The sequence below is a fragment of the Archocentrus centrarchus genome, chromosome 2 (genome assembly GCF_007364275.1).
Source record: "Archocentrus centrarchus isolate MPI-CPG fArcCen1 chromosome 2, fArcCen1, whole genome shotgun sequence".
Lineage (NCBI taxonomy): Eukaryota > Metazoa > Chordata > Actinopteri > Cichliformes > Cichlidae > Archocentrus > Archocentrus centrarchus.
In genome coordinates this window covers 31,311,414-31,331,571 of record NC_044347.1, presented here as the reverse complement: position 1 = coordinate 31,331,571, position 20,158 = coordinate 31,311,414, and the positions used below count along the sequence as shown (strand labels likewise).

The 20,158-nt window shown below is 41.9% G+C and overlaps 1 protein-coding gene across 6 annotated transcripts in view; it reads right to left on the bottom strand.

Annotated features, from left to right (window-relative positions):
* Positions 1-16,857: 16,857 nt before the first annotated feature.
* The window catches only part of LOC115797851 (diacylglycerol kinase zeta-like), a 94,433-nt gene continuing 91,132 nt past the window's right edge, over positions 16,858-20,158 (bottom strand). For all 6 annotated transcript variants that reach the window (XM_030754411.1, XM_030754403.1, XM_030754417.1 and 3 more), the window contains 2 exons: positions 19,923-20,022; positions 16,858-17,327 (listed from right to left, as the gene is read on the bottom strand). In XM_030754411.1, the coding sequence (XP_030610271.1) occupies positions 17,211-17,327; positions 19,923-20,022 (217 nt within the window). In that variant the 3' untranslated portion in view covers positions 16,858-17,210. The remainder of the gene's footprint in view (positions 17,328-19,922; positions 20,023-20,158) is intronic.

The window sequence follows — 20,158 nt, the reverse complement described above, 5'->3', positions numbered from 1 at the left end:
TAAAATTTTAATTTACAATTTACAATTTTAATTTTTTTAATTTACAATTCATTTGCTTTCATTTTTTCATTTACTTTTATTTTTTTCAATTGTATTTTTACATTTTAGTTTTACATTTTATTTTAATTTACAATTTTATTTTTAATTTTCAATTTTATTTTTTAATTTTCAATTTATTTTGTAATTTTCAATTTATTTTAATTTTCAATTTTATTTGCTTTCATTTTTTTAGTTTTCATTTACTTTTTAGTTTTGTCATTTACTTTATTTTTCTTGCTTATATATTTTCATTTGCTTTCTTCTTTTTATTTATTTTATTTGCTTTTATTTTCAATTATATTTTTTAATTTACAATTTCATTTTTTAATTTTTCTTTTTCCTCAGAATAATTAAACACAAACCCTAACTGAGGAGGAGGAGGAGCACGAGGATGAGCAGGGGGGAGGAGCAGGAGGAGGAGCAGGAGGAGGAGCAGGAGAGAGAGAGAGAGGCGGGGGCAGAGAGGAAGGGAGGAGGGGCGAAAGTTCAGGCTTGCCGACCTTTCTGTCTGACCTAATTCTGATCACATTCACGGTGGCACACAGAGGTCTCAGTAGGCTCACTAACGGTGTCCTGGTGCTGTCTTTGCGAAAACCGGGTAAAACGAATCTTGATTTCATTCATTTTTTTAGACGGAATTAAACATATACAAATAAAATTAAGTAAAGATTTCCAATGTGGTCCACAGCAAAATGTTTCAGTCATAGCTGAATGAAAAATGAAAAGAAAAAAAACAAACTATACATGCTGTAATGTCTCACACAAATGAAATGACAAGTCCTGTGCCTTTTTATTTATTTATGTTTACAAAATAAAAAGAAAATACCCAATTAAAATAAATATATAAATATATATATATATATATAAATATATATATATATTTATGTATACTTTCACCCACCTCCCCTATAGTGACACATAAGCACCAACCCTGACATTCATTTCCATATACCCCTTACATAATATTATCAATTTTTATAATCTACATTCAATTAAAAATATGACGTCATCTATATGAAAATTGCTTATCTTATCTATGCTATAGATCTTTATCTATTACTGATAAGATCTTGACATGCATTTGACAGAAGGTGGTACCTTATACCTCCTTCCAACAGCAATTCCAAAGAACACTCCTAAAATATCAGCGTCCCTATGGAAAGCCCAGACCCCCCCACCCCCAAATATACTCCACCCTCTTTTATGTCAGAGACACACAGTGGAAACAAAGCTGGTGAAGCATGGTGGAGTGGAAGCTTCACACACCAACTGCAATTATGCATTGCTGCTCTAATAACCTGTCCAGGGACTGGAGTTGAAAAGCAGCGCCGTAGCATCCCAGGAGGATGTTCTCAGTCTTCTGCAGGATTAACTCGAGTAAATATTCATCAGGACCTTGGGCACTCAAACCGTCCTCTGTGTATTATCCTGAAGATAATGATTTTAAAATGACATGCCTGATTATGATGGGATAAAACAAATGAGGTATGATGGTCAAAGGTTTATTTTTAAACTGCAATATTATTACCTTCTTAAACCATATAATTCATAGTTTTCAGTCTTAACTTCCCCAAACCTTTTCTCTCCTTTTCCCAGACCTGCTGATGGAAATTAGCTGCTAACTAAATTTCCTTAGAGGAATCTTATCTATTATGAAAATTATTTGAATTTGTGTATAATTCATAACCCTATATCAGAAATATGGAAGGCTATACTCATGTAAGATGTCATTAATTATATTATTTTAATTATATTTTGTGTTAATGTCCCTGTATGAGATAAAGTTACATAAATATTAATTTTTCAAAGAAGAGCGTTATTGAAGGAGCAAACACAGCTGGAAACAAACTAACCTTCCTGTCCTGGGACATTCAGCCAAGTGAGCCTGGTCCATCACAGGCCTCCCACAGTGTGATGTATCAAAGTGCTCCCAGCACACACTGGGTTATTTATATAGCACCAAATTACAACAACAGTTGTCTCAAGGTGCTTTCAGCTGGGGATGACATTTGGCCAATTATTGCTGCTTCTGCAGCTCAGCTGTCAGACATGATGTGCTTTACACTCTATGTTTTCATACAGCCACACTATTGTGCCAGTCCTGCTCTCACCTGCAGATGGCAGGAATCAGAGCCCCCCACCAATTACTGCCAATTATCAGTAATTGCATGGTAATCAGTTGATATTACAATTGCCACGTATTTCTGTGCTGATGCAAAGGCCAAACTTCTTGGTAATCTTGGTAATTGCTGAAAATCAATTGATGCAGATGCTCTCTCTCTCTCTCTATATATATATATATATATATGGTAAATGGACTAGCTCTTATATAGCGCTTTTCTACTCAGTATGAGCACTCAAAGCGCTTACACAACATGTTTACGTTTACCCATGCACTCACATTCATACAAGCACTTCCATGTTTAAACTAAGCTAAGTGTTTTTAATTAACTATCATTCATACACATTCATACTCCGACAGGACGGTCGGAGAGCAACTTGGGGTTAAGTATCTTGCCCAAGGATACATTGGCATGTAGCCTGGAGTAGCCAGGAATCGAACCGCTGACCTTCTGATCAGTAGGTGACCTGCTCTACCTACTGAGCTACAGCCACCCCTGTAGCTCTGTATATATATATATATATATATATATATTATATATATATAGATATATATATATATATATATATATATATATATATATATATATATAGATATATATATATATATATATATATATATATATAAAATATATAATATATATATATATATATATATATATATATATATATATATATATATATATATATATATATATATATATATATATATATATATATATATATATATATATATATATATATATATATATATATATATATATATATATATATATATACATACAGCCTGCTTCGTCATCAATAAAGAAATCAGAGATATTTGTCCCATCCATTACCCAGATGACGGACACAGATCCAGATGGCTGTCCGCTGTGCTGTATTACATGGAGCTGAGTGCTGGACCACATATGTTTAACAGCTTGAGGCTTTCCAACAATGCTGCTTCAGAAAGGTCCTTAAGATGAGAATCGAGTTCCAAATACAGATGTCCTGTGCCTCTGTGGACAGCATCAACATAAACTGATAAGTGTGATGGATGGGACAAATAATTTATATAGACAATCACAGCTCCTCTGTGAGGAGCTGGTTATGGGTTACTGCAGGACTGGGAGGTCCTTGAAGTGATTTAAAGACTCTTAAAGACTGTAGACTAGATCTCTGAGATCTGGAGGAACCTGCTATGGATCACAAAGCCCGGAGGCTTCAGCATCTTGCCCAAAGACATTTTTACAGAATGGAGGAGATGTGATCGAGAGGCCACACACAGTCATTCACAGGAGTGCTGCCTGGATGCTTCATTTTACAGTCAGTGTTCTAACTGATGAAAGGCTGTCACACACACAGATTTATTAACTGGACAGTGGGAGGAATGCACAGGGTAAAGCTTTATAGTAACTACATGATAAATGGACTGGTTCTTATACAGCACTTGAAGCACTTTATACTGGCTGCCTCATTCACAGGTGACCACATCACAGAGCAGCTTGGGGTCCAGTACAGGATCCTGTGGCATGCAGACTGGAGCAGCCAGGGATCGAAGCCCTCTGATTAGAAGCTGACCTGCTCGACCTCCTGACCCACAGCCACCACAAGCTTGCAGCACCTGGTATTCCCGGGCGATCTCCCAGACCCGACCCCGCTTATCTTCTGAGATCAGGCATGCTCAGGTGGTATGGCCGTTAGCTGTATGACCCTGAGCACCCTGTTTCTACACAAACAGACTGACTGAAACTGCTCTGAGTTCCTATTGTGCCAGAAGAAGAGAACATCCACTACTTCTTTCATTTTTCAAGTTCATCTGTGAGAAAGCAGAGCAGAATCTGACCTTTGACCCATGAGCATTTTGAACCAAAGAAACAAATAGTGTGTAGTTCTTATACAGTGTAACCAAAGACAGTGAAAGAGAGGAACAGAAAATGAAAGCCACAAAGACAAAAGGGGCTGTCACAAACCCTTTACCCATAATGCACCATTTTATCTTCAGTGAGCCCAGTGACCGAGAAACACAATCACACACCGCGGGGCTTGGAAGTGGGTAAGCATGAGTGCATTACATTAAAAAACTCAACTCATTGTTTCACTGCATATGTTTCATTTCACCGTGATACCACATATACAGTATACACACTTAAAGATATTAAACCTGGTTACAGCTAAAAAATACATGTGCAGTGACCTGTTACTGACCCACCCCAACATCTGGACTTATCTGGGGGTTTGCAGAAAAGCCGTGCATTTGAGAATGAGTTTGCTACAAATATGCTAGCAGACAGTTGTGTATCGTTTTAATTATTTGGATTGTAATCTGAAGAGCTGTTGTTTATGTGAGTCATTTGTTGGTTTGGGAAGTGTTAATTCTGTAAAAGGATAACTTGATATCAAACAATTTGCATAATACATCAACACATGAAGTTGTTTTAAAGATATAATTTGGATGTTGATGTCAGCTGACAGAAAGCAGACAGAAACAAAAGGAAGCAGAGGGAGAAAGCCTGGTCAGTGAACACTTCACTGACTTTGTTCACTCTGCTTTCATTATCTATGTCAGTGCCCAGAGGGCCATCTGCCATTGGACATAAAAACAGTGAAATCAGTCTTGAAACCACATTCTGACTTTGTGGTGAACACAAAAGCAGACTAAGAAAAGATTCCTTTGGGGTCGTAATGGTCAGGATGAAAACTTGTTTCAAATGGAATGAGTGTGTCAGAGAAAGGAAAGGCAAAAAATGCTGTGCTTCTTCTACAGAGACTGTAGTGTTTTATTCATGGATCTCCATGACAAAGATTAAACTAAGACGTAGCTGGCAGCCATTTAATATTCCTTTACTCTGTCATTTGAGCAGTCCAACTCCACCTTTCAAAATTTCTAAGAAAATAAATGGACTAAAAAATAAAATAAAATCTGAGCAGTCCAGTGGGTCAAAGTAAGGAGGCGGTAATTAAACTATTAGTTAAAAAGCCATCACTGACCCAGCTGTCTTAGCTAATTATAGGCCAATCTCCAACCTTCCTTTTCTCTCAAAGACTCTTGAAAGAGTAGTTGTAAAACAGCTCACTGATCATCTGCAGAGGAACAGTTTATTTGAAGAGTTTCAGTCAGGTTTCAGAATTCATCACAGTACAGAAACAGCATTAGTGAAGGTTACAAATGATCTTCTTACAGCCTCTGACAGTGGACTCATCTCTGTTCTTGTCCTGTTGGACCTCAGTGCAGCTTTTGATACTGTTGACCATAACATTTTATTACAGAGATTAGAGCATACTATAGGTATTAAAGGTACTGCACTACAGTGGTTTGAATCATATTTATCTAATAGATTCCAATTTGTTCATGTAAATGTGGAGTCTTCTTCACACACTAAGGTTAATTATGGAGTTCCACAGGGTTCTGTGCTAGGACCAATTTTATTTACATTATATATCTGTAATTATTGTAGGGTCTTTACTGTACAATATAAAGCACCTTGAGGCAACTCTTTGTTATGGTTTGGCACTATACAGTATAAATAAAACTGAATTGAACTTGCTTCCCTTAGACAGTATTATTAGAAAGCATTGCTTTAATTTATATTGCTATGCAAATGATACTTTCCAGCTTTATCTATCCATGATAAAGCTGGAATCCATGATTTAGCTGTCAGAGCCACCACTGGGGTGTAGAGCTGGTCACCTACTAATCGGAAGGTCAGTGGTTTGATCCCTGGCTGCTCCAGTATGCATGCCAAAGTATCCTTGGAAAAGATACTGAATCCCAAGTTGCTCTCCGATTCACAGTATGAATGTGTGTGAATGTTAGATAGAAAGTATAGAAAGAAGTGTTTGTTTGAATGTGGGTGAATGAGGCATGTTATATAAAGCGCTTTGAGTGCTCAAAGTAGAGTAGAAAGGCACTATATAAGAACCCGTCCATTTACTAAACATTTATTCTGGGTGTTCAGTAAAAAAAAAAAAGACGTTAATATTTGGTACAGAAACCTTTGTTTGCAGGTACAGAGGTCAGACGTTTCCTGTAGTTCTTGACCAAGTTTGCACACACTGCAGCAGGATTTTGGCCCACTCCTGCAACACTGAGTTTCAGCTCCCTCCAAAGATTTTCTATTGGGTTCAGGTCTGGAGACTGGCTAGGCCACTCCAGGACCTTGACATGCTTCTTAAGGACCCACTCCTTAGTTGCCCTGACTGTGTGTTTTGGGTCATTGCCATGCTAGAAGACCCAGCCAGGACCCATCTTCAATGCTCTTAAGCCGTATTTCCATAAGCGTGGGTCGACTCAACTCGGTACAACTCACCACGGTCGTGTTGTGTTTCCATTGCAATGAGGACCACCACAGTGTGGGTGGAGTCGATATAGCAGCGCGTGCAGGAGTCTCTTGACATAATTTGTGTGCGCCGTGAAACACAACAATGGATGAGATAGAGGCAAGCTAACAAAGCTAATGCCAGTTTACTATTGTCATTATGCATAAGTCCCTCATAGGATGTTTTAATGGATGAAGGTTATCATTGTTAAGTATAACCCTATACCCCAAACATGTCATAATTGACTCAGTGTACTTCAAAAGTGCCGCAGTTTGCGGACTTACAGCAACAGTTAATGTAATAACACCACAGTAATATCCTATGTTGGTTGTGAAGTGCAGTTTCTCAGCTTTCAGAAACCATTTGAATTTTTCCAATAGGACAAACGGTCTGTTCTGATCAAAGTTCCATTGATCAGCTGTCTCAGGCTCTGTGCTAACCAGCTGTTCGGCTTGTAGGGGCAGGTAACGGTGCTTCAGCGGCGATCACCCAGCAGTATAGGGTTATTATATGTTTGCTGTGTGTGTGTTTCAGATGGCTCTCATGCTGCAAAACTACCGCTGCAAACTGTCAACATAGGTATTGAACCGAGCCTCCCCGTGCTTTGTATGCCTCCACTTTCTTGCTGTCAGGTTTTAAAAAAGGCGCAGTTGATTCTGGTGAAGGATTCGCTCTCATGACTCCGCTAGTGACGACACTCCCTGACCAATCAGTGGCATGCTGTTCTTCCACGTCACATTTTCAGATTGCCTCAGTTCACTTGGAAACTCAGGTGAGTGAGTAATGAAAAAGTACCTGGTATCTGGTACCAGGTACTAATTGAAACACCTTCAAACCACGGCGAGTCGAGTAAAGTTGTGCTGAGTAGATACTAATGGAAACGTGGCTTTACTGAGGCAAGGAGGTTGTTGGCCAAATTCTCACAATACATGACCCCTTACATCCTCCCTGCAATACGGTGCAGTAGTCCTGTCCCCTTTACAGGAAAGTACCCCCAAAGTATGATGTTTCCACCCCCATGCTTCACAGTTGGGACGATGTTCTTGGGGTTGTATTCATCTTTCTTCCTCCAAACACGGAGAGTTGAGTTGATACCAAAAAGCTCTATTTTGGTCTCATCTGACCACATGACCTTCTCCCATGCCTCCTCTGGATCATCCAGATAGTCACTTCAAACAGGCCTGGACATTTGCTGGCATGAGCAGGGGAGGAATTTAATCCATGACAGCATAGCGTGTTACTAACGGTCATCTTTGAGACTGTGGTCCCAGCTCTCTGCAGGTCATTGACCAGGTGCTCCCGTGTAGTTCTGGACTGATTCCTGACCTTTCTCAGATCATGCTTACCCCGCGAGGTGAGATCTTGCATGGAGCCCCAGACCGAGGAAGATTGAAAGTCATCTTGTGTTTCTTCAATTTTCTAATAATTGTGACAACAGCCTTCTCACCAAGCTGCCTATTGTCCTGTAGCCCATCCCAGCCTTGTGCAGGTCTAGAACTTCTTTCTAATCTATGAATATGTTCCTCCTTCATAACAACTGTTTTTTCTGACTCGTCTATTTAGATATCAGTGAGGCTTAAAATTAAGATCCATCCTTCTCTGCCACACAGCAACAACATGACCCTGAGTTTCAAAACAGGCCCTGAGTTTCCAGAACAGCTCTGAGTATGATCACCCTGATTTAGCGCGTGCGTGAGTAAGGAAAGAAAGCCATCATCAATGGAGCTCTGATACCAGGATTCACCATGGCAACAGGTAAATAAAGGGCGGAGCCTCCATTTTAATCCGATGATGGAGGATCGCACGTGTCAGTGTGGAGCATGACGAGTCACTGTAATCAGCCTGACCCACTCTGACATCATCACAGACAGAATAAAGGTTTGTTATCAGATCTATCATTTCTTTATAATGTCTGCTGTCATCATTTATATAACTTGAATCTCCATCAGATTTCTCAAAGCTGAATCCTAATTTTACATTTAATATATAAAATCTAATTATTGAGCCTGACGGACAAACTGCAGGAGACAGAAAGTGAAGATAAAACTGTGGAGAAACAGCTCAGACTGAGTTTACTGACCGACCTGCGTGTCAGAGACAGCAGCAGAGACGTTTCACTGAGTCACTGTTAAAGGTCAGAGGTCAGTCACAGCTTCATGTTCTCAGAAATGTCTCAGCTTTATAGGTTTTAAATAATTCAGTTTGGGAGGATGAGACATTTTAATTAAAGAATGCAGATCGTGTTGGGAAAATGAATCCATTATGAACAGATCCAGACTGGATGAGCTGGGAAATGACTGGAGCCTGAACTGGATCTGGACCTTATCCGGTCTGAATCCCTGATCCTGATCCGTTTGGATCCTCCTGCTGTGCAGGTGGACTCAGACACGGTTTACTGATCCGTTATAGAGCCTCTGATCACAGATTTAGGTGATTTTCAGTGGAAATTTGTGGAGATTCATACTCTGAATTTCAGACAACAGAACTTTCAAAATGTTGATTTCAGTCACTTTAAATCCATTTAGTTCAGTTTGAAGTCTTCAAATCATTTCAGCCTCATCTTCACTCAAACATTCCCATCATCTCCAGGATCAGACATTTTTCCATCAGTGAGCTTTTCCAGCACAACCAATGATCGATCATTATCATTGATCAGCGTGTTCTGTGTCTAAAGCTTCATCCAGATCAGTGTGATGTAACAGTGATGCTACAGTAAATGTTTCAGAGGCAGCTGCCTCATTATAAATCCGTGACATCATCGCTGTCTCCGTCCTTACAGCCTGTTGACGAGTGAACGATGTTACAAAATAACAAACTAACGTCTAACTGGGATTTCAGTGATCATAGAAACATAAACGTCTGCAGATGAATTCGCTCCTCTGACGCTCTGACAGGAGGAAATGAATGGGAGTGTCAGACAGGTGGTTCAGGTGCAGCAGGAGGGGCGGAGTCAGAGAGACACTCAGAGTTTGTTGGATAAAACCTGCCAGGTTAGGCTCAGAGGCTGTTACCTGGATCAGTTTCCTCACTTTAGGGTTACAAACCCAGAGTTTTTAGCTAAACCTGCTTCCTGGAATAGAGCCCTGATGTAAGTTTAGAGTAAAGTTAGGTTCAGGCTAACAATAAGATCCAGGAAAAAAGTGTAAGACAACAAGTACCAACTGAAATGATAGAAATGTGTATGTGTGTGTGCCAAAGACAAATGCAGAGGAACAGAAAGGGCAGGCAGATGGAAGAATTACATGTAATTAGCCTTGGTTTGTGCTGACTGGCAGCAGAGCACATTAGTAGGCAAAGAGACAAAGATAAATGCAGTCTAATAATAATAATAATAATAGCATTTTGTTGTCTATACAGAACCATTTTCATATCTCCTCACAACAGCAAAAATGAACTTTAACAGGCCTGCAGCAACACATCGGGTAGGTGTGGCTCAGGAGGTAGAGCAGGTGATTGACTGCTCAGAAGGTTGGTGGTTCGATCCCTGGCTGAACCCTGAGCAGCTGTCTGATACATGTGAATGTTAGATAGAAAGTGCTCAGGTGTATAGCAGGTGAACATGTTGCGATCAAGTTGAGTAGAAAGCCACTTTATAAGAACCAGTCCTTTTACCTTTTTTTTTTAAACATACCACCCAGGTAAGGTAAGTGCAGGTGGTCAGAGGACTTCTGAGCATGTCAGGAGAAAGATCCTCTGATTGGTTGTTTTTTATAAACACAACCAAAGAGCCACGCCCTAAAGAGCCACCTGATCTCTGAATCGTGCTGAGGCAGTGGAGCAGATTGGATGATGATGATAAATGATGATGGAGTCCTCTGCAGAAGAACAGAGCGTCACACATCTGTGGGTGAGAGACAGATGTGCACGCTCACAAATCTACAGTTACTTTAAGCTGACTGATAATAAAAATAAAAAAGGTGAGCTGATGCTTCAGGATAAATTATGATTATAAATATGATGAATACGTGCATCAGTTCTAATCTTTGGGGAGCATGTGACAAATCACAACAACTGTCACCTCAAGGCACTTTATATTGTAGGGTAAAGACCCTACAATATAAGAGAGAACACAATTGTGTGGGAGGCAATTACCATGGGCTGGAAGCACACACTGAGCAGATGGAGCAGCAACATGAGGACAGCAGCCATGAAGTTAAGCTGAAGCCAAGCAGTCCAAAATAACCAGCGTTGGTAATTATACCCATCCAGCTCCACATGTGCTGGACAGCTGGGAGAGCACAGTGTTGGGCTCCCATCAGCCACCTGTTAGTGCAACAAATGCAGCGCGGTACCAGTAAGAACAGCAATTCAATTCAATTCAATTCAATTTTATTTATATAGCGCCAAATCACAACAAACAGTCGCCTCAAGGCGCTTTGTATTGTGGGTAAAGACCCTACAATAATACAGCAGTGACAAAGACCGAGCTAGTGAACTGCTGGAGTGCCTTTCACTTATTTGTTTGTGGATGTAGAAGTTTTATATGGTGCCAAACTCTGAGCAAGCAGTTTACCTGAGCGGTGAGTATTAGTGACAATAAAAAATGTGTATGGGGAAAAAACATGCAAAAAAACAAGGATCCACACTGGATGTAGACCAGAGCATCCTGGTTATTAACCCTGGAAATCATCCTGTATCTGTTTAATGGGAGCAGGCCGTACCTAATAAAGTAGCATTAACCAACACATGAGGATGAAGACACAGTGGTTTTAGCTCCCAGGCTCTCTGCTGCAAGATGCCAAGCAGATCATTCAGTATTGTTTCCTCCATATATTTGCTTCTGCTGTCAAGACAGAAGCTCTGGTCTCCAATTGGCTCCTCTGGCTCTGCTGTATAAGTTTGTTGATGACCATGCTGCACAGAGGAAAGCTGTAGTGCAGGGATCCTCAAATCCAGGCCTCGTGGCCCAGTGTCCTGCAGGTTTTAGATGTGTCCCTGATCCAACACACCTGAATCAAATGGCTGAATTACCTCCTCTGTATGCAGTCAGGTTCTCCAGAGTCCTGCTAATGACTTCTATATTTGACTCAGGTGTGTTGAAGCAGAGACACATCTAAAACCTGCAGGACACCGGCCCTCAAGGCCTGGAGTTGAAAACCCCTGTTGTATAAGAACCAGTCCATTTACCATTTTTTCTCCTCTCATCAGCCCTCCGTGTGTTCCTGTGTGTGCATACATACACCATCTTTCAGTTGAAGGTTGTCGTGTCCTTACCTGTCTATATTCTTGTGTTCTTCCCTCACTTCTGGATTTATGTTTCGGACTTCATCAGCCTAAAATAAACAGCTTGATTTTTTCTCAGCATCTTGCATTTGAGTCTTCATCTCTGCAGCAGTACAACACAAACACAAAATGGACCGAGGAAAGGAGGACCTTCTCTACATAGTGTCTGTTTCATCAGACTGGGGCTTGTGAAGAATGTAAGAACATTGTTGTGACCATGATTCACAGACTTGTGGTGCCAGGAGAGAGGTACAGCTGTCTGTAAATGACTGAGGAAGCTCTGGTTTCAGCCAGTGCTGTTGGGGATCTATGGGATTATGAACACAGGCACATCATGCAGTACCACCTGCAATCATCTGTTTAGCAACAGCTTCATTTTTCATTTATCAAACACACTATCAGTGCAGGAGAACTATACCTGGATAGTGAAACACCATCAGAGCTCAGACCTCAACATTGCTGAAGCAGTGTGGGATCATCTGCCAACATCCAAGAAAGAAAGAAGAGCTCGGCAAGGTCCTTCAAGAAGGAACTATTTCATTCAAAGAAAGCTGCCTCACAGAGTTCAGGCTGTGCTGAAAAATAAAGGTCCATGTTTGTTTGCACATGCTCCAAAAATTCACTGCACCGATTTCTCATTTCCAAGTAAAATATAAAGAAATTTTGCCAGGCAAAAACATTGCTGCCCTCTGGCAGATGATCAAGATCAGCCAAAGCCCACACCTACACTACCTGTGCCCTGAACACTTCCCTGCACCAGTAAATGAATGCAGTGAGAACTGACTCATGCTGCTGTGCTACTACTCTTTTTCTACTGACATCTTTATTATTAGTACTGAACTCCATTTAACAGGAAGAAGAGTGAGAAAAAAAAGAGGACAAAACACAAACTATGGAGTGAGTAGACAAATGTTAATAGTGTTGAGTTAACATAGTGGAATATAGGACAAGTGCTCAGAGCATAATGGGACATCCCTCAGCAGCCTGAGCCTACAGCAGCATGATTAAGGGATGGATTAGGGTCACCTTATCCAGCCCTAATGCTTAGCAGAATAAAAAAGGTAAGTTTGAAGCCCACACTTAAACGTGGAGACGGTGCCTCCCAAACCCAAACTGGGATAGGAGCCTGATAGCTGAAGGCTCCGCCTCCCATTCTACTCCCACTGGAACCACATCAAAGCCTGAAGTCAGAGAGTGAAGTGCTCTGTTGGGACAATATGATATATGATACGATATGATATGAGATATGATATGATATGATTTTGTATGTGGGGAGCATTTCAAATTAAACTGTGTTATTATTACAAGTTATTGATTATTAATGATTTAATGAAATTAACAGGGAGCTGGTGAAGAACAGCTTTTTTTGGGAGATCTCATTCTAGACCCTTTCAGTGCTGTTGCCATGGAGAAACACTGTTAGCGGTGTTTCAGGTACATTTTGTATCCTCCAGGTTCTGTGTGCACCCAGTGAAGAATATAATGTGCTGGAAAATTAAGCATAATGGAAATTAGCTGTGCAGCCCCAAAACACAACAATGCAGTTTGATGTTGAATGACTATATTAAAAATCAACGTTACTAAAGTTATTTCACCACTAACAGATCTGTTTTTGAAAACCTATTTTGAGATTCATGTGCAAAAATAAAAAAGTGAGGCTTTATGTGTCTCTGCTTTGCTCACTTATAGATCTGATTCAGCAGGCCTCACACACAGACACACACTCAGAGGCACGTTTAACTGATTTATTTATGAGTATCAAATGTGCAGCTTTTAGGAGCGCTGCGAGCTCCTGAAAGAGGAAGGAGGGGAGCACCGAAGGGGAGCAAAGGTGAGATCAGAGGTTGGTGGTGGAGTGTGGTGGGGAGGCAGGATTTCCTTTTCCTTCTAGGTGGAGCAGTGCAGAGTGGGCAGGCAGCAGAAATGCTTCCAGAAGGTGAGTTTAAGCCCAAATGTGACCTTTGAGGGGAGCACAGGCTGACACACCAGACATGACTCGAGTGTCTGATCTGCTCTGAGCGGAGAGGGTTGGGGGCACAGCTGGGTGATGAGACACAGAGGAGTGGCCGTGTCAGAGGTCACAGTCAGCTTCAGCTGAACAGAGGACTGATGGGAGTTTGGCCTCATAGCTGACTGAATGTGAGCCAAGTTCTTGGGGTCTGTCCAAAGCCCCCTCTGAGCAATTACCTCACTCCTCTAAAGCTAGTTTTATAACCAGCCCCCAGTTTCCACACCATAACTGTATAGATAACAGCACTGTATGAGTGTGTGTGACTTGTAGTAGAAAGGGTTCGAGCAGAAAGGTGTTGCACAGCAGTCACTGGATCCAAAGCCTGCTTTTGGTGGTGGCTGTGAGTCAGTGAGCCTGGCAGGAGCTGAGTTCCTCTCTGTGGGCTTTGGGAATGGGTTCATCCCAGAAAACAGGAGAACACTGAGATGAACTTTGCATCAGTGTCAGACAGTGTTGTCTCCCAGTACCCAGATCATACCTACATTCAGCTTTAGGTTACAAGGGATCACTTAGCTGACCAATTACAGGTCACAGTATAGAGTCTTTAGTGATTAATGGATGATGAGCTATTTGGTCTATTCAGGGAAAGGATTTTCCAGTTCGAAATAACTCACGAATCCTGGAATGCTGAGATATTCCACTTATTGATCAGCATGTGGATGCATCTGAAGCTGTGAGGGTGAAAACAAATGTACTTAAACTGTGCACACATGCAACAACCTGCAAGCAAACTGAAATATTTTGCATATGCACAGGAAGTTTTTTGAAGGTCTAAAATCTGAAAGTGTAGCAGATATACACAGAAATGATTTGTCAATATTAGTTTTCATTTGCAGATCATAAAATCCACATTTGCGATGATTGTGAGACTAATTTCTCCTGGTGGAGACGAGCTTGTCTGTCGTGTATCCTCCTATGATTTCACTGTGGTGCAGTAAATATCTGGAGGCAGCCTCGGCGGTGCAGGCCTGTACAGTGTGCTCCTCTGGGTCTCAGCACAAATATGAAATAGTCTGTTCTGCTTGTTTTTAGCAGGAAGTGTTTGTAAGTCTTTCTCTGCTGGCAACGAGTTAGCTGCGAGTTGCTCAACTTTTGTTGCTGTGAATGTGCCAGACTTCAGTACCAGCACAGCGAAGCTGGGAAACAAGAGAAACATAATCCATAGCTGATACCACAACTCAAACCTAATGTTGAGTGAAAGTTTAGGAAATATGAATACTTGTGTTTACAAACTGCACGAATTTGACTTCACGGTGACGTAAAGAAGGCGTCTGCTGCTCGCAGTCGAGCGTCACATCCCGAGAGCGGCCGGCTGCGATGCATTCATATTCACCTGACAGTCCGATCTGCAGAGAACAGAGCGCACATCCCTCTATCGGAGCTTCAGAGGCACCCTGACAATCACGCAGCAGAACCTCTGTCAGGCTGCAGCTTCAAGTCATACATAATATTCTCATATTTACATATATTTAAAGTGCTCGTTTGAATAGCAAATGTTTTTGTGGAAACTCAAGTATTTAATAAAGCTGTGATTTTACTGCAGTTCACTTCTATAAAACACAGAAACCAGGAAACATAAACCTCTTCTCTCTTTATTATCTTCATGTTGAGCTCAAAAACAAATTGAACTTGAAAACAATTATTACATGCAGAGATGGCGATGACACATAAAAATAATCATTACTATTAAACTATTTCACACACGTTTGAAGCAAAAATGCCCTGAAAGAATAAAGTCTGACCTACTTCACTGTCACAGGTTTCACAGCAAAGACATCACAGAAGCTCCAACAGGCAAAGATAAAGTTTACACATATTCAATAACTCTGTCAAAAAAGTATATTCCAAGAATTTACTGTACAAACTTTAGTCATCAAAATCCTCCAAAGGGTCAACATTAAAATGGGTCAGAGGTCACTTTTTTTCCCTGTGTGAAAATCTTTATTTAGCAAATATAAAGCCAAAGGTTCGAGCCCTGATCACATCGTTTATTAAACATTCATAACTCAAAGAGCGCTGCAGTGGAATCAGTGCCTTACACGTTAGCATTTCAGTTTAAAAAAATCTGTTTCTTCATATCTGCGCTGCTGCTCTGCTAACCCGGCACCACTGTGCACACCAGGCAGCAGGAGAAGAGCCTAATAGCATTTTTAATTTACTGAGATTATGATCCTGTAAGCTGACACCTCCCTCAGCATTATTTAGTTTTTAGGGCCTGCAGACACACAGTGACAGTGTGATAGGAATGATCAGATATCAGAGTTCTGGTTTCTGATCATCTACATCTTAATCACAGCAGGCTCACTCACTCTGCATGGTTGGCCTCGTCAGCCCACACCTACACATGGATTAGTACCAACACATATGTATTAATCTAACATGTAGTGGAGATGATTATGTCTCTGAGCAAGCCGGACTCGTTTCCATGTGGGGGTATTTTCTGTGCCACCCCACTCCAGCAGCAGCAGCACTGAGCTGGGTGTGCTTGGTCAGGCTCCTTAAATCCATACATCTTTGGTTCCTTCATGACTAACACCTCATTGGTATCACAACAGGACTCGCAAGGCAAAAGCCATCAGTCTGAGCTGTATGGCTCACAGGGACCTGCGTTACAAACGGTATGACATGGTAGCACATGCTTGATGAACCATCACCTCTGGTACAAAAGCACAGCAGGGAGTTATCCTTAAGGCTTAGACCAACCTGACAGCATTTATACTAATGAGGCTCCATAGCATCAACCTGAGGTATTCATGGTCCCAGGAGGACACCCAGCAGCCTCTTGGCCTGTGGGGCCAACACTGCTCTGTTCTCTGTGTTGGATATTCACTAAATGGTCACATGAAGGGGGCGTGCTGACTCAGACAAACACACAGCGCTGAAGTCAGGAACTACATGAATTTGGTAAACATGAAAAATGACCAGGTCGCTGTTCCAAAGAAGAGTTTTACCCTGGAAAACATCCCAGAATATTCATGAATGACACCATCGTGATCATTCAGGCAGCTCTCAGTCACATGAAGGAGCTCACACAAAGGTGTACACACAGTTACACATAGCGCACTATACTTGTGTTCATCTCCTGAAGATTTAAAAAGCTGCTTCTTAAGATTTTTTGGAGACTGTTTGGTTTTCCCTCTGGATTGTAGGTGTGTGTCTGTGATTTATTGGTCATAAGAAATAAAGTTTTTTTTTTTTTTTTTTTTTAAATCACATTGAAGCCCCTCCCCCAAACTGACGTTCCAAGTCAGGTGATTTCACAAGAAATGATTTATTATTATTGTTACTAAGCTATTTAAAATAAAAATAAATGACTTAAAGATCTGAAACATAAGCCCTCGTTATTAAATGCATGTTGAGATCATATTTGGCACAGCTTCTCTCTGAGGAGTGTCGGCATTAGGCTGGACTCTGAGTCCAGCTCCTGTCACAAAGGCATCGATATTTCAGTCTGCTCGTCTGAGGAAGGAGGCAGAGCCTTCCTCATCCTCGTCTCTTCATGAAGAGCTGGAATGTTTCACACGGCCGTTTCCTGATCCTCTCTCTGTATCATCTGGTAATGCTGTCTGTTCTCCAGGTAGGCTGCCAGCTCAGCATCCTGGGCCTTCTCAGCCCTGTTCTTGGGGGTGTCGCCCTGAAGGACGGACACACACACACACACACACACACTTACATCACTAACCCACCAAAGTATTACAGTGTCAAAACAGCACAGATCGTGTATTCTGCTTTGTCTTTAACCAGCTGACATTAACCTGCAGAGCCACTGGACAGGTTCCTCCCAATGACCCAAACACACCTGCAAAAGAAGTTTTATAAGCATAGAAAATAAACACAAGACCTTTTAAACTTTTTAGGACAGCTTCTTCAGACTGACCTGATTCCCTGCACTGTGCATAACCCAGACTCAGCAGTGCACTAACACCCAAAGAACTAAACACACAAGGACAAACAGCTGAAGCGTCTCTGCACAAACGTAAAGGATGATAACAGCAGTTTGTTTTAACCTGGCTGGGTTCCAGGACTGTGGCTAAAGCTGTGGCTCCTGCAGGAACCTGGTACCTCTGGTGGGATAAACAGCAACTAGCGACAAATTTAGTGACTTTTTCAGGTGACATCAGCAACTTTTGGAGAGTTTTGGAGATAGACCGGAAACCTGAAATCCTCCAATGTCACCGTGTTTTGTGAGCATACAGCCTTCATACTGCGTCCCTTCATATGCTTTGGCATCATCCGGACCCCAGCAGTACCTGCAGGCAAAGACGGCACCGCCATACTCAACTCCATAATGGAAGTTGGTCTGTACTGGAAGTCACATGACCTTCATAGTGGAAGTGGGTCTTCTTCGTGTGCTTTTTCCTCGTGATGCAGCCGACAGATTGAACCCCCCACACTCCCACGCTGGGCCTCGCTTCCACACCGAGGGTATAAAGATGAAGGAGGGTTGAATATAGAGCTAGAGCTGGCAATCACACCCCACATACATGTGTTTGTTAAACTGGATATTCTAACATTAAACAATACAGGACAAAATACATGCTGGTTATTACTGCTGCCTCACAGCAACAAGGTCCTAGGTTCTGTGTGGGGTTTGCATTTTGTCTGCGTGGGTTTCCTCCCACAGTCCAAAGACATGACGTCACTGGTTAGGTTACCTGGTCACTCTAAATTGCCCACAGGTGTGTCGCTCTGTGTTTGCCCTGCGACAGGCTGGTGACCTGTACAGGCTGCACCCTGCCCTGTTTTGTAGTGAGGGTGTGTGTGTGTGTGTGTGTGTGTGTGTGTGTTCATAAAGCACTATCACGATTTGGAGACCCCAGGAAGAACAGCTGCTGCATTGCTCCAGCTATCGAGGATCTTAATAAAGTAACCAGCAGACACAACAAGCACAAATATCACCTACTAATATGAGCAGACAATATAATTACAGTAACACTTTCAGCCGTCACACTGACTCACACCCAGAGTTTAGAACAAACGCTGATTAGTGGAGACTAATCTGTGAGTGTGTATCTAAATGTATGTTAATCATGTGGTTGGGACATAATTAATTCATTATGGTGACTCCCCCTTTGGGACAGAAACCCACGACCACAGCCACGACAGCAGTAAAGCAATGGTTGTGAGTCTGTGGGACAAAGAGCCGACCATCCAAGCTCCAGGAAGACAGAGACGGGAAAAGGAGCGGAGAGGAATCGAAATGCAGAGTGACATTTGGAGAAGAAACAAAGTAGTTTATGGAGAATGTCAAAACTGTGGTATTTTCTCTCCTTGTCTCCTCCCTCCCCTCCTCTCTGTATCTAGGTCAGTGCTGAGTCCAGCGAGTTAAGAGCTTTTCTGCACAGTTAAAACCTCCATGGAAAACAGACACAGTTGAGACCAGAACACAAACATGCGTGAAGCTCCAGCAGCAGGCTGACTCCACCAAACCCAGTATATGTAGTCATCGTGGAGCCACTGGAAGGCATGCATCAGCTCTGAAATGGTTCCTGACTCAGCCACAGGTTCTCCACAGAACTGCATATACAGGGTTCTGTGGGTTTCACTGCCACCGTTCCATTCTAAATGATTCACACACACTGAGGGAAGCAGCTTTCCTAATGAACACAGGAGCTCTCAGCAGCACCTCTGAGACTCAGACCCTACATGGGACAAAGCAGGTGGAATCACCACAGCACACGACCGTCTGCAACTGTTGCTTTCTGTGAGCTGACCCAAACCAATAACACAACAAACAGTCTGTGCTATCTTTAGCACTTAGTCCAGGCTAAAAATGAAGTATTAGGAGTATTTTAGGACCATTCCTCCCTATGAAAGTGTTTTGTGTACTTGTGTGCAGTCTCTTTAGATCAGGACAAAAGCTAAACACAGGCATGACTCACACCAACTGATGTTTACTGAAGTACAGACAGAACAGACTGGATGTGACTTAACAAGCAACTCATTGCATCTCCATAACTGTGTTCCCAGGTAGCCTCTGGAGACCTCCTGTTTTCAGCCCACTCAAACAGTGATTAGTCGATATGTTCAATAACAATAAGAGAATCATAACTGTTTGAGTGTTATTAGTTTGGTCCTACTCCTGTTAGAGGACGATCAGAAAACATGTGGTTGAATCTGGATAAACAGGAAGTGCCAGTGACTGTAAAAGCTCAGTTTACAGTCTGAAGTTAAACTGACCCAGGTGTACAGGTGTGCAGGTGTACAGGTGTGTATGTGCAGAACCTACCAGTAGGTCTGTTTTCATGAGTGAGGCTCCTGCTTCTACCAGATAATGACAGATGGTCCTGTGACACAGAGACGCAGCCTGATGAAGGACCGTCTCCCCGCTGGTGGTCCGTGACACAGAGACAGAGAGGGAGAGATAAAGCACGGCTGAGCTGCAGTTCATGTACTCTGGGAGTGCAGCACAGCTGCTGATCACCCAACTGCTTCTGCTTATTCTTGTTAATGTTCGGCACTCTT